Below are 15,561 nucleotides of genomic sequence, written 5' to 3'. Positions count from 1 at the left end.
CAGGGTCTCCTGCATTGTAGGCAAATTCTTTACCAGCTTACCTACCAGGAAAGCCCCCTATATAATGTTTAATTGGCAGTTATATCTAATGTGTAATTGGCAGTTATTTCATACCAGGCACAATATTAAACACTTAAGACACAAAATCTCATGTGATTTTCATAAAACCTTCAGAAATAGTACCATGATTATTCCAACTTTACAGTAAAGGTGACAGAAACATAGTAAGGTTTATTCTCAAGGTCATGAAGCTAATAATTGGTAGCGTTCCAGGCCACTGAAACTATTCTAACATATCTACCTTGAGGTAAGGAACACAGCATGAAGAGGGTCACAGGTCATGTCTGACTGTAAGATAAAGCATTATGCTGAAAGGTTTGCAAAAAGCCAGAAAAAGAGCATGGTACATTTGCAAACTGGAGAGAATTTCAAATCTTTCCTGTTATTATTTGAAAGAGCAAGAGAGAGAGAAGGAAGGAGGGGGGGTTGCATTTAAGTCTGTATAAGCTGACAGCTGTAGAGATGAGATAATTCTACTATTTTGAGGGATATAAACAATTTTTTACTGTCAATCTCTACTAATAACAAATACTTTAAATAATGTATTATCTTTTAGTAAGTAAAACTTGGATAAAGCAAAGACCAGCCTTGCCAGAGAGAATTCTATCAGAGACTATATGAAAATTAGGCACTCACTAACAACTTCCAATCTTTCCTGTGGTACAGGAAAACAGTTCACGATAATAAGACAATGAACATTTCTTCTGACCATAACTGGAGGAAAGATTCCATTCCCTAAGTCTTCCTATTAAATAAAACAATGGTTAATAAAGTCACCACTATTTTAGAGAAAGAGTTATCAAGTCAGTCTATTATAAAAGTCAAACAAGATCAAACTGGAATGAATTGACATCTAGCTTCAGGAAGATGGATGAACAGTTTGAGATTAAATAGTTCAATTCTGGGCAGCGAGATCACTAAATAAACATTGTGCTCATGCGTGCTCCCTCATGTCCAAATCTCTGCAGCCCCTCAGACTGTAACCCACTAGGCTCCTCAGTCCATGGACTTTCCCAGGCAAGAATACTGGAGTGAGTTGCCATTTCCTTCCCCAAGGGATCTTCCTGACCCAGGGATCAAACCCACAACTCCTTCATTGTCTGCACTGCAGGCATACTCTTCACCGCTGAGCCACCGGGGATATTTCTACTAATTTACAATGATCATCCAGGTGGACTGATAACCGAATAGTTAGACACATGTTGGACCTAAGACAAGAAGTTAATATTAAATCTCAGATAGCAAAAATCATAGAAACTCAAGTCATCCAATAAAGTAGGCTTTTGTTCCAAAAGAGACTCAGAAACTTACCCAGAGAAATAAGCAACCTCGCCCTGTGTGACCAGCTGCTCCCTTACCCCACATAAACATCACCATTACTGCTACAAAAAACAGAGCCCCTTTATAATGATCAAGTGACACCAAAAGCGCATACATACACACACACACACACACACACACACACACACACACACACACACACACACACACTAAAGCCTCTGACATATTAATGGATAAGGTTCTTTTCATGAACATAATAATTAGCTGAAAACTCATTTTATCATTATTTGGTCCAAAAGTAAACCTAGCCAAAAACAGGATTTTCTTGAATCTCAACCAAAGAGTTCCTACTAATGGCAAAATTATGAGAATCTATCAGAAGCCAAGTTAACATTGAGACAGGCTTATTACACAAAGGTTAAATAAAAAACCTAGTGGCTCTAGGTTTATACTCTTATAAATTAAGAAGTATGAAAAAGCTAAATCTTTCTAAAAAAACATAAAACAGTATATAAATACATAATTGTAGTATAGCATAATATATAAACACATAGATATTTATATAAACAATTCTCCCAAAATATGCTAAGGGAAATTTTTAACTTGGAAAAATATCAAGAAACTAGTAACACTGCTATTTTAAAAAACAGACTGATCCTAAAACATAATCTATTAGAATTTACTAGTATTCTATTTTAATATGAATCTTTAACATGATATCACACCAAAAGAAAATTTTAGTGAGACTATAGCATTAATATGTTTCCAGAGATGCCCAATTTTTAATATTGAAATATATTTAAGAACCAGAGAAAGACAGAAATACTTTGAACTCCCTACAAAAACTGCGAAGTGTATACACATATATATATTTACATACAAATATATACTTTATGTATATACTATACTATATATATAGAATGCATTGATCAAATCAAATATTTGTCTATCTGAAATATATCATTTTAAACATTCCCACCCATCAGAAGAAGGAGATGGAACCATGTCTTCCTGATCTGGAGATGAGAGGACCAAGGCTCATACAGGTTTAATGACAGGTTAATGATTTATCTAAGGTTATCAACCTCATAGAAGGCAAAACTTCTAACTCAGGCCCTTGGATTACAGATCACTGCTTTTATAAAAAGGTATATTGCTAGGTTCTGAGAGAATTCTGAGAAGAATCTGGCCCAGTCACTATTAAGAAGTTTAGAGACATCAAAAACTAATGGAAGCAACAGGTTTGTGCATTAACTGGGATGACACATAACAACAGGGTTCAAAAGAGAAGAATGAATACGATGCCATTAGGTTTACAGTTGACCTGGGTAATGAACAGAGGCCGTGGAGGGAGATTGGAATCAAACAGCCATTGTGGGGAGGGGTCTATAGCTCTTTCTACTCTATATAACCGGTCTTCCCATGAATCCATGTAACACACATGATCAGTCCTCAAATCCAATCTCATGCTCTAGAACTCGGCAGCCTCTCAAGAAATTATAATGAGGATGTTGGAAGTAGGTTATTGGTAATGGTAATGAATGTTTCTACTTTCATATTGGTTAGGAATTCCAATTACAATCAAGTAAATGAACTTACTTCGAGAGAGATTCTCAAGAGCTTTTCCCAGTTTCTTGCTCTCTTGAAGGATGTGGTTCAATTCATCAAAATCACGGCTTTCTGGTTTAGTCCGCCAGTTCCACTTAGGATGATCTACTGACCTTGGCACTATGTTTAAAAAAAATGATTACTTCATAAGCATGCTACAGAATGATAAAAACTTACTATTCATCATTATGTGAAAGATTGTCTCAAGATCAGTGCACAGAATAAAAATGGTTTTTGGAAATAGTTCTCTTGTGAGCAAACAGAAGGGAAGTTATGAGGCTGGATTTTAAGAAATGTTTTAACTAAACAAGTAAAGGAAGTGTGACAGTGTTTATAGAAAAAAGAAAATTCAGGTACTGATTTAACACTAGTAATTCATATAAATTAGGGAACAACACAAGCAAAGTATATATTATATTATGTTTCAGCAACTTAAAAAATAACTGCTACCTTCTTCATGAGCAATTTGTTAAATGATTTTAAGACATTCTTGCTGTCTTCTGATAAAACGAGACTGCATACTTATATTTACCTTCACTTTCCCTCAAATTCTCACTAAAATTATATTATGGTATCTTTCTTTTGTCAAAGAATTGGTTAAACAAAGAGAGAAGACAATACATTTTTTAAGGAAGATGCAAAATGAACTGATGAGTGATAAGTGGATTTAACAAGATAGAGAAAACTGAAACCTAGGCCTTGAAGATAGAGATGTCAAAAAAGTGGACATTTCATACCATTTAAACGTTAAAGTATCAATCAAGGAGGACCAATGCCAAAATAATAAGAACAGAAAAACATAACTGCCTTCCAGATTAGAAGGATCCATTAAATGTTCAGTATAATGCAAGGCTGTGCTGTGCTTAGTCACTTAGTCATGTCTGACTCTTTGTGACCCCATGGACTGTAGCCCGCCAGGCCATGAAATTCTCTAGGCAAGAATACTGAAGTGGGTAACCTTTACCTTCTCCAGGGATCGTCCCAACCCAGGGAAAAAAACTGAGGTCTCCCACTTTGCAGGCAGATTCTTTACTATCTGAGCCACCAGGGAAGCCCAAGAATAGTGGAGTGGGTAGCCTATCCCTTCTCCAGGGGATCTTCCCAACCCAGGAATTGAACCATTGTCTCCTGAATTGTACGTGGATTCTTTACCAGCTGAGCTGCCAGGGAAGCCCATAATTCAAGGCACATTATCACAAAATTTTACAACAGTGGTAATAAAGAAAACATCTTTAAAAGCTTTCAGAGACAAAAATAGCAAATCAAATTGTCATCTGATTTCTCAGCAGCAATGCTTGGCCCCAAAAGACACAGGAGAAGTTCCTTCAAAATTTTAACTGAAGATTACTTCTAACTTAGAATTTTATTTATTTGTTTAACTTAGAATTTTATACCCAACTAAAATGGGCTTCCCTGGTGGCTCAGAGGGTAAAGCATCTGCCCACAATGTGGGAAACCTGGATTTGATCCCTGAGTTGGAAAGATCCCCTCGAGAAGGAAATAGCAACCCACTCCAGTATTCTTGCTTGGAGAATCCCAGGGATGGAGAAGCCTGGTAGGCTACAGTCCATGAGGTCACAAAGGGTCAGACACAGCTAAGCGACTTCACTTTACACTTTAAGGGTCAATCAGGTTTCCTAGGTGGTGCTAGTGGTAAAGAACCCACTTGGCAATGCAGGAGACATAGAAGACGAGAGTTCGATCCCTGGGTCAAGAAATCCCCTGGAGGAGGGCATGGCAACCAACTCTGGTATTCTTGCCTGGAGAATCCCATGGACAGAGGAGCCTAGAGGGCTACAGTCCATAAGTCTGCAGAGTCAGACACGACTGAAGTGACTTGGCGCACAGCACAAGGAGTCAGTCAAGATACTTGTAAGGACTCAGAAAATGTACCTGGCAAGCACTCTCAGAAAGTTCCTAGTGTGAGGTGCTCCACCAAAATAAGCAAGTAAACCCCAAACTGGAAAGACTCGAGATTCAGGAAACATAATCCCCCATAAGAAGAATGAAAACGTAAGCCTCAGGATGACAGTAAACGATGGTCTCAGCAGACAGCTGAGAAAAAGGAAACTAAGGAGTTAAGACTGGAGCAAGAGAACAAAGGACCACAGGAGAGAAGTCTCTAAGACTTTTTAAATGAAATAAAGTATAAAATGTAAATTAAAGTAAGATAGAAGAACATGATGTGTTTTAGTTATTCAGAGTGTTGACATTTTAAGGCACGTTTTGGTGAAGCATTAGTGATGGGTACAGAGAAAGCAAAGCAAGCAGAAAACAACCCAATTATTGATTCTAGAAACAAAATAAAAGTTGGCTTTCCTACGATTCTACTATGAAAAAGGATAATTAACACAATAATAAAAATATCAGTGCAGAGTCTACGTCATTTGAAATATCTGCCTGCCTGTACTGTGAGAATGTGATGGGCCTTGGGAATAAAGCACAATGTCTTAGAAAAGATCAAAAGATGATGCTTCAAATTTAAAAGCTAAAAGAGAACTATGCAAGTATCTTCTATGTTTAGATATATAGATCTGAGTACCAAAAGAAACATCTAAGAGTTAAAAATGGGTCCACATTGGAAGCAGAACAGGAAGAACAGAAGGACACTTGCTTTATGGTATTAGTTTGCTCTTTATACCATATATGTCTATGTTCGATAAAAATAAAATAAAATAATTTAAAAATATTTACATGGTAAGGCTATAGCAAAAATACTCTCAACCTACTGAATAATTTTTTCGCCACCTTTTTAGAAGTAATTCAGAAATATTTATTACAATAGAACATATACTGACCCTCTGACTCAGCAATCTTATTATTTCTGACAAATTATAATACATAAATGAAAACTCTCATAGTTATATATATATGTACAAAGGTTTATTTTATCATAAAGTGCATGATAATTGTTTATTTCACCAAAGAGTTAATGGCTGTAAAACTCTGCAAATAATCTATAAAACTAAATGTACTTCACAGGGAAATAAATTATGGCATATTTACACTATGGTATAGGTATATACTTATGAAAATGTATAACACAGATCTAAGTTCATTGCATGGAGATACGTCCATAATACATTTTAAAACAATAAAAACAAGTTGCTTAGGAATGTGTACAGTTTAAAGCCAGTTTCATAAAGCAAATCAACTCCCACATATTTTATGTTAGTTTATACAAAGAAAAAGATGTAAAAGAATGTAAATCGCTTCAAGGGATGTGAAAAGATACAAACTATTTCCAAGGGAGTAGAATAGGAAATGGCTGATGGGAGAGGATCTATCTTTCTACATGTTTGTATTTTTTTCATTGTCATTATAAGCAATATTTAAAGATTTATTTAAATTAAAGAAGAAATTACTTCTTTAATTTAAATACATTTAAACTAAAAACATGCCATGTGCCTCCTGTGTTTCTCTGTTTAAGGGACTCTGGGATGGAGATGTCAGCTGACATCAGCACCCCAGTTTTCAAGCAGTGGAGAGGGGAAGCAGCGATTGTGATCAATGGTTCTAGAAAACACCTTCAAGCATACACCTATTACCCCACAGGTAATACCCCAGGAGTTCCCAGGGGACAAGCTCAGGCACAGGGAAGAGAAACTCAGAAGAGGAGGCAGAGAAAACTGTACTTGTACCAGATCCTTCAAAACACTTACTGGTACTTTTGTTAGCCTTTTTAAAAGTAATTTATCTAATCTGCATCATTATATTATCTAACTTTTCTGAAAATTACCATATCCTATCAAGATATCTTCAAATAAAAAAATAAGAACATAGTCTTAAAAAAAAAAAGTCAGTCCCAATCAACCTCCCCAGATAATCATGAGACATGCCCCGCTGCCCACCCCAGCAGACTTTGCAGAACACCACCTGAATGCCCTCGTGGGCAAATTGAGATGAGACCAGCAGAACTGCACAGCCAATTTGCTGAACCCTGAGAAACTATAATTTGTTGTTTAAGGCCATGGAGTTTGGGGAGGTTATATGCAGCACTGTATAGAAATGATACGACATCCAAGCTCTTTCCCTCAGGAACTTTCAAGAGAAACTAAGACAAATTTCTTTCTGTATTTCTGTAGCTTGGGACAAATGTGCTACATTTGTGATATTCAATTTATCATGGGATCCAAATCTAGGACAAGGAAGGCCACAGGATAATCACTGTCTAATCAACTACACTGGATGATTTCAGAAGATGTTTTGAAATAACTAATGGAAGATGATTTGGGAGTCATCAGCCCAGTTTACAGACTCAAGGTGAGAATCTCTAAAGGTTTCTGATGAATTAAAAACCTTGCTTAGGTAATACTTAGTACTAAAACTCAGGGCTACAGTTTAGATATATTGTCTAAAAAATGTCCTCAGGAGAAATGGATAATAATAGAATGGTATGAACAACCAAATATTAATATGATCCATATGAGGTGAAACAATCTGAGATTAGGGACAGCCTATAATTATCCCTGAGATAAAACACATCCCCAGAGCACAGCAGGAACCCATCCACAGCACCATATAAATGGTCATGCTCCATTCATTCATAAAGAGGTCACTACTTCACAAACATCCTACTGTATACTGAGCAGGGCCTATTTTGAACAACATTAATCAAATCAGAATTAATTAAACCCTGATATCTCCACCAATAGTTTCTATCTGTGGGTCAAATAATAAATTTACTATTTCCTCCAAATGACTTGATATATTATTTATCCATTTCATTTGAATCAAAATAATTTCAATTATTTAGATCTTTTAACTCTGCTTTCTAAAAGTTTAGTAAATGCTAGTATTCTTTCCTGAAAGTTCCTCCCAAGTACTTTACCTTCACTTATAATATGTCAGGAGATTTCCCAGTACTATAGTTATGATGTACCTAAAGCTGATTATAGTGAATTTATTATTTCCTGTCTCTTGCCTTCTGCATTTCCATACTATGATTTTTCAGACATTGCATTGCCACATTAATTCTCTTGTATCTATGCAATTTATGTTTTCTACACAGATGTATGCTTCCCTGGTGGCTCAAAGGTTAAAGCGTCTGCCTCCAATGTGGGAGACCCGGGTTCGATCCCTGGGTCGGGAAGATCCCCTGGGGAAGGAAATGGCAACCCACTCCAGTATTCTTGCCTGGAGAATCCCATGGACGGAGAAGCCTAGTAGGTTACAGTCCACCGGGTGGCAAAGAGTCAGACACGACTGAGCGACTTCACCTCACCTCACACAAATGTATAGTCTTTTCATTTTTTTCCTAAAATTTTAACAAATATACAGCTATTCCTCTTTGCGTATGCTGTGCTAAATGAAACACTGAAAAAATGAGAAATCTCTGACAAATACAACAGCATAAATAAAAATACTGAGAACTGGTTCTAGTTTTTGGTTTTAACTGAAGTTAATGTATTTACCTCAATTTTCTCATCTGGATCACAAATTTGAAATGGCTATAAAAGAATCAGTATACACTATCATGCATAGGGAATTGATAAATAAATGTTTTTCTGGCCCCTTCTGCCAAGACTCCACTGACCATCCTCAACCATTCTATCAGAAACCACCACTACACCAGGTAAACAGTAGAGATGCTTCAAGCACATAGGAAAAACTTCAGTGAACTCTCTTTGTCATATTTTCCTTCAGTCATGACAATTCACAGTTGAAAATTAAAATCATAATATTATCTTGCAGATCTTTGTACCTATACTAGCTTGTATTGTGTAAGTCTCTTTCTTTGTTATCTGAAAATGCACAGCTTCTAAACTGTTTCATTTGTATAGCACAAAGCACTGTCCTAGGTTCTAGGAGTAAACCAGTGTGAATAAATATAACAAAATTCCCGGTACTCATGGAGATGACATTCTATTCAAGCTCACAGTCTACTGCATAGGATAACAGGTTATTGTGTTCCTTACAAAACTGGCCTTAAATAATATACAGTATATATTTTAAAATAAGTTTTAGCAATAAAGATCTTCTGTAATGAATGTTAATGATATTTATCTCATATGAAATCTTCGCCATCCATGGGATTTTCCAGGCAAGAATACTGGAGTGGGCTGCCATTTCCTTCTCCAGAGGATCTTCCCAACCCAGCAATTGAACCTGGGTCTCCTGCACTGCAGACAGACACTTTACCATCTGAGCCACCAGGGAAGCCCATGATGTGAAAGTTAGTAACTGTTAATACGGTCTTTTTTCCTTTTATTATTGTCTTTGTTCTTTTAAGAACAGTCACTTAGAAAACTTTTTATACTTATTACACAAATATTTCTGTCAAATAATACTTCAGCTAAGAAGATATCTTTTTATTTTGAAAGTCTCTTTATCAGTTTTGTTTTAAGGTAAGAATTGTAAAATTTTATCAAATACATTCAAATATTATTTGAGATGTCATATGACTTTTCTATATCAATTTGTATATTGTACCAACATACACATAATGGTAGTCCCAAAAGGAGAAGAAAGAACATTTGAAGAAATAATGCTTGAAAGATATTCCATGAAAACATTAATGAAAAAGAGTAGGGGTAGCTATGCTAATATCAGACAAAATAGACGTTAAAAGAAAACTTGTTAAAGAAAAGGACAAAGAATATTACATATTGGTAAAATGGTCAACCAATCAAGATTCAACAATTACTTAACATATACACATTTAACAGCAGATCCCTCAAACACATGAATCAAACACTGATATAACTGATGGTATAGAAGTCTACAATAATAGCTGGAAACTCTAATACTTCCGTGTCAATAATGCATAGAAAAAAATCTAAACAGATCAATAAGAAAACAGAGCACTTGAACAACACTGTAAATCAATTAGGCCTAATAGACAAATAGAGAACAATACAAAGACTAACAGTCATACGTATTTTTCTTCCAAGTGCATGTGGAACAATCTCTAGTATAGACCATATATATGTCAGGTCACAAAATAAGTCAAAATGTATAGACTACAGTAAAAGTGGTTTCTCAGATGCGAATTTGCAATTGTAAAGCCCACAATAAAAAGAAAGAAACATCTTATATCAATAACTGACCTTTATACCTTAAAGAAGTAGAAAAGAATAGAAAACTAAACTAAACCTAGCAGAATGACATAAATAATAAATATTAAAACAGATAGGTGAAGTAGAGGATTCAAATGTAACAGAAATAAATCAACAAAACCAAAAGTTGAATCTCAAGAAAGAGCTTAAAAATTAATAAACTTTTAGCTAGATTCACTAAGAAAAAAGGGAGAAGATTCAAATTATTAAAATCAGAAATGTAACCAAGACATTACTACAGACTTTACAGAACTGTTTTTAAAAAGAATTAGAACGTTATGAATATTTAATGCCAATAAACTACACATGAAATGGAACAATTCATTGGTGAATTCTACCAAACATTTAAAGAACTGACATCAATTCTTCTCAAACACTTCCAAAAAAATGTAAAAGGAGGGAATGCATCTAAACTCATTCTATAAAGCCAGCATTTCCCTGACACAGAAGACAAGAACATAATACTAAAACAATACAGCAGCATCTCTTCTGAAAATAGATCCAAAAATGCTCAACAAAATAGCAACATATCAAATTCAGCAGTATAATAAAAGGATTATGGAAATACAAAATAGTCAAAGCAATCTTGAGAAAGAAAAATGGAGCTGGAGGAATCAGGCCCCTGGACTTCAGATTATACACTGAAGCTGTAGTAATCAATAGTAAGGTACTGGCACAAAAACAGAAATATACATCAATGGAACATGATAGAAAGCCCAGAAGTGCACCTATGGTTAATTAATTTACAACAAGGTAGATAAGACTGTATTATACAATGGAGAAAAGACAGTCTCTTCAATTAGTGGTGCGGGAAAAACTGGAGAGCTCCATGTAAAAGAATGAAATTAGAACATTCTCTAACACAAAAACAAATTCAAAATGGATTAAATACCCAAGTATAAGGCCAGAGACTATAAAACTCTTAGAGGAAAACAGGCAGAACACTCTCTCACATAAATTGCAGCAGTATCTTTTTGGATGCATCTCCTATTCTAATGAAAATAAAAATAAAAATTTTTAATGGGACCTAATTCAACTTAAAAGGTTTTGCACAGCAAAGACAAACCCACAGCAAACATTATCCTCAATGGTGAAAAATTGAAAGCATTTCCCCTAAAGTCAGGAACAAGACAAGGGTGCCCACTTTCACCGCTACTATTCAACATAGTTCTAGAAGTTTTGGCCACAGCAATCAGAGCAGAAAAAGAAATAAAAGGAATCCAAATTGGAAATGAAGAAGTAAAACTCTCACTGTTTGCAGATGACATGATCCTCTACATAGAAAACCCTAAAGACTCCACCAGAAAATTACTAGAGCTAATCAATGAATATAGTAAAGTTGCAGGATATAAAATCAACACACAGAAATCCCTTGCATTCCTATGCACTAATAATGAGAAAGTAGAAAAAGAAATTAAGGAAACAATTCCATTCACCACTGCAACGAAAAGAATAAAATATTGAGGAATATATCTACCTAAAGAAACTAAAGACCTATATATAGAAAACTATAAAACACTGATGAAAGAAATCAAAGAGGACCCTAATAGATGGAGAAATATACCATGTTCATGGATTGGAAGAATCAATATAGTGAAAATGAGTATACTACCCAAAGCAATCTACAGATTCAATGCAATCCCTATCAAGCTATCAGTGGTATTTCTCACAGAGCTAGAACAAATAATTTCACAATTTGTATGGAAATACAAAAAACCTTGAATAGCCAAAACAATCTTGAGAAAGAAGAATGGAACTGGAAGAATCAACTTGCCTGACTTCAGGCTCTACTACAAAGCCACAGTCATCAAGACAGTATGGTACTGGCACAAAGACAGAAATATAGATCAACAGAACAAAATAGAAAGCCCAGAGATAAATCCACACACCTATGGACACCTTATCTTCGACAAAGGAGGCAAGAATATACAATGGAGTAAAGACAATCTCTTTAACAAGTGGTGCTGAGAAAACTGGTCAACCACTTGTAAAAGAATGAAACTAGATCACTTTCTAACACCATACACAAAAATAAACTCAAAATGGATTAAAGATCTAAATGTAAGACCAGAAACTATAAAACTCCTAGAGGAGAACATAGGCAAAACACTCTTCGACATAAATCACAGCAGGATCCTCTATGACCCACCTCCCAGGATACTGCAAATAAAAGCAAAAATAAACAAATGGGATCTAATTAAAATTAAAAGCTTCTGCACAACAAAAGAAACTATAAGCAAGGTGAAAAGACAGCCTTCTGAATGGGAGAAAATAATAGCAAATGAAGCAACTGACAAACAACTAATCACAAAACTATACAAGTAACTTATGCAGCTCAAGTCCAGAAAAATAAATGAACCAATCAAAACATGGGCCAAAGAACTAAATAGACATTTCTCCAAAGAAGACATACAGATGGCTAACACATGAAAAGATGCTCAACATCACTCATTATCAGAGAAATGCAAATCAAAACCACAATGAGGTACCATTTCACACCAGTCAGAATGGCTGCGATCCAAAAGTCTACAAGCAATAAATGCTGGAGAGGGTGTGGAGAAAAGGGAACCCTTTTACACTGTTGGTGGGAATGCAAACTAGTATAGCCACTATGGAGAACAGTGTGGAGATTCCTTAAAAAATTGCAAATAGAACTGCCTCATGACCCAGCAATCCCACTGCTGGGCATACACACTGAGGAAACCAGAATTGAAAGAGACACGTGTACCCCAATGTTCATCACAGCACTGTTTATAATAGCCAGGACATGGAAGCCACCTAGATGTCCATCAGCAGATGAATGGATAAGAAAGCTGTGGTACATATACATAATGGAGTATTACTTAGCCATTAAAAAGAATACATTTGAATCAGTTCTAATGAGGTGGATGAAACTGGAGCCTATTATACAGAGTGAAGTAAGCCAGAAAGAAAAACACCAATACAGTATACTAACACATATACATGGAATTTAGAAAGATGGTAATGATAACCTTCTATGCAAGACAGCAAAAGAGACACAGATGTATAGAACGGACTTTTAGACTCTGTGGGAGAGGGCGAGGGTGGGATGATTTGGGAGAATGGCATTGAAATATGTATACTATCAGGTAAGAAACGAATTGCCAGTCTATGTTCGATACAGGATACAGGATGCTTGGGGCTGGTGCACGGGGATGATCCAGAGAGATGATATGGGGTGGGAGGTGGGAGGGGGGTTCAGGATTGGGAACTCATGTACACCTGTGGTGGATTCATGTCAATGTATGGCAAAACTAATACAGTATTATAAAGCAAAATAAAGTAAAAAAGAAAGAAACACACACACACAAAAATTAAAAAAGGAAACAATAAAAAAATGAAACAACAACCCACAGAATGGGAGAAAATATATGCAAATGAAGCAACTGACAAGGGATTAATCTCTAAGCTATACAAACAGCTCATGACAATATCAAAAAAACAAATAACTCAATTAAAAAACAGGCAGAAGATCTAAGGAAGACATACAGATGGCCAAAAAAGCATATGAAAAGATGCTCAACATTACTAATTATTACAGAAATGCCAATTAAAACTACAATGAGGTATCACCTCACAGTGGTCACAATGGCCATCATCAAAAAGTCTACAAACAACAAATGCAGGAGATGGTTTTGAGAAAAGGGAAACCTTTCACACTGTTGGTGGGAATGTAAATTGGTAAAACCACTATGGAGAAGAGTATGGATATTCCTTTAAAAACTCAAAATAGAGCTGCCACGCAATATAGCATTCCCACTCCTGGGAATATATCCAGTGAAAATCATAATTTGAAAAGATACATGCACTCCAATGTTCACTGCAGCACTACAGTAGCCAAGACATGGAGTTAACCTAAATATCCATCACAGAAGAATGGATAAAGAAGGTATAGTATGTATATACAATGGGATATTTCTCAGTCATAAAAAAGAATGAAATAACGCAAAGAGTCGGACACAACTGAGAGACTGAACCAACTGAACTGACTGAATGCCATTTGCAGCCAACGTGGATGGATCTAGACATGATCATAACAAATGCTGTAAGTCAGACAGAGAAAGACATATGTAGTATGATATCACATATTTGGAATCTAAAAAGATGATATGAATGAACTTATTTATAAAATAGAAACAGCCTCACAGATTTGGAAAACAAACTTATGGTTACCAAAGGGGAAAGGTTGGGGGGAGGGGATAATTAGGAGTTTGGGATTAATATATACACACTATTACATAGAAAATAGATAATCAACAGGGACCTAATGTATAGTACAGGAAACTCTACTCAATATTCTATAATAACCTATATAGGAAAAGAATCTGAAAAAGAATAGATATATGTAGATGTATAACTGAATCACTTTCCCATATACCTAAAACTAATACAACATTGTAAATAAACTATACTCCAATGTCAAATAAAAATTATATTTTAAAAGGATTTATAAGCTGTTACCATGCAATAAAAACTAAAACTAATAAACGAACTCACTAAAAAAGGTTAAACATCATTACAAAGTGGGATTTATCTCTTGAATATAAAAGTTAACATAAGAAAATTAATCAATGCAATAATTGTGTTAACAGAATGAATTTTAAAATACACCATTATTTTGACTGATAGAGAAAAGGCTTTTGACAAAATTCAATATTCTATCATAATAAAAACTCCCACTAAATGAGTAGAAAGGAACTTCTTCAATATGATAAAAGAAACTCACAGCTAATGTCATGTAGATTAGTAAAATAATAAAAGTTTTCCCCTTAGGATGAGGAACAAGAAAGGATGCTGGCTTTCATCACTGACCTTCAACACTATTAAATTTCTAGCCCGAGCAAGTAGGCAACAAGACAAAATAAATAGCATCAAACTTGGAAAATGAAAAATAAAACTAACTCTACTTGCAGATAAAAAGAATAGCAACTTACTTGAAAAAATGAACAAAAACTTCAATAGACATTTCTCCAAGGAATCTATACATACAGCCAAGAAGAACATGAAAGGACATGCAATATCATTAGTTGTTATAGAAATGTAAGTCAAAACGAGGTAACACTTCACACCCACTTGCATGATATAATATTTTTGTTATAAATAGTAACAAATGTTGGTGAGACTGTGGAGAAACCAAAAACCTTTATATTGCTGATGGGAATGTAAAATAGTACAGCCTCAATAAAATACAACTGCAATTCTTCTCCAGTTAAAACATACAATGTGACCCAGCATTTCCACTTCAAAGTGTATCCTCAAAATCATGGATCATGAGTATTCAAATGAGCGAAAAGGGGATGACAGAGGATGAGATGGTTGGATGGCATCACTGACTCAATGGACTTGAGTTTGAGTAAACTCCAGGAATTGGTGGTGGACAGGGAAGCCTGGCGTGCTGTAGTCCATGGGGTTGCAGAGTCAGACACGACTGAGCAACTGAACTGAACTGAACTGAGTGACTAACACGTTCATCTTAACAGAATAATATGATGTGTGATCTTCCTGTGATTGACTTATTTTACCTAGTGAAATA

General features: G+C 35.4%; 1 protein-coding gene across 1 annotated transcript in view; it reads right to left on the bottom strand.

The window, feature by feature from the left end:
- The window catches only part of C14H8orf34 (chromosome 14 C8orf34 homolog), a 337,954-nt gene that overhangs the window by 243,246 nt on the left and 79,147 nt on the right, over positions 1-15,561 (bottom strand). Inside the window, exon 4 of the mRNA XM_052651574.1 lies at positions 2,941-3,069. Coding sequence (XP_052507534.1) covers positions 2,941-3,069 — 129 coding nt within the window. The remainder of the gene's footprint in view (positions 1-2,940; positions 3,070-15,561) is intronic.

This window comes from Budorcas taxicolor, chromosome 14, assembly GCF_023091745.1.
Source record: "Budorcas taxicolor isolate Tak-1 chromosome 14, Takin1.1, whole genome shotgun sequence".
NCBI lineage: Eukaryota > Metazoa > Chordata > Mammalia > Artiodactyla > Bovidae > Budorcas > Budorcas taxicolor.
The sequence above is the reverse complement of the archived record's forward strand: the minus strand, read 5'-3'. Positions and strand labels throughout refer to the sequence as shown.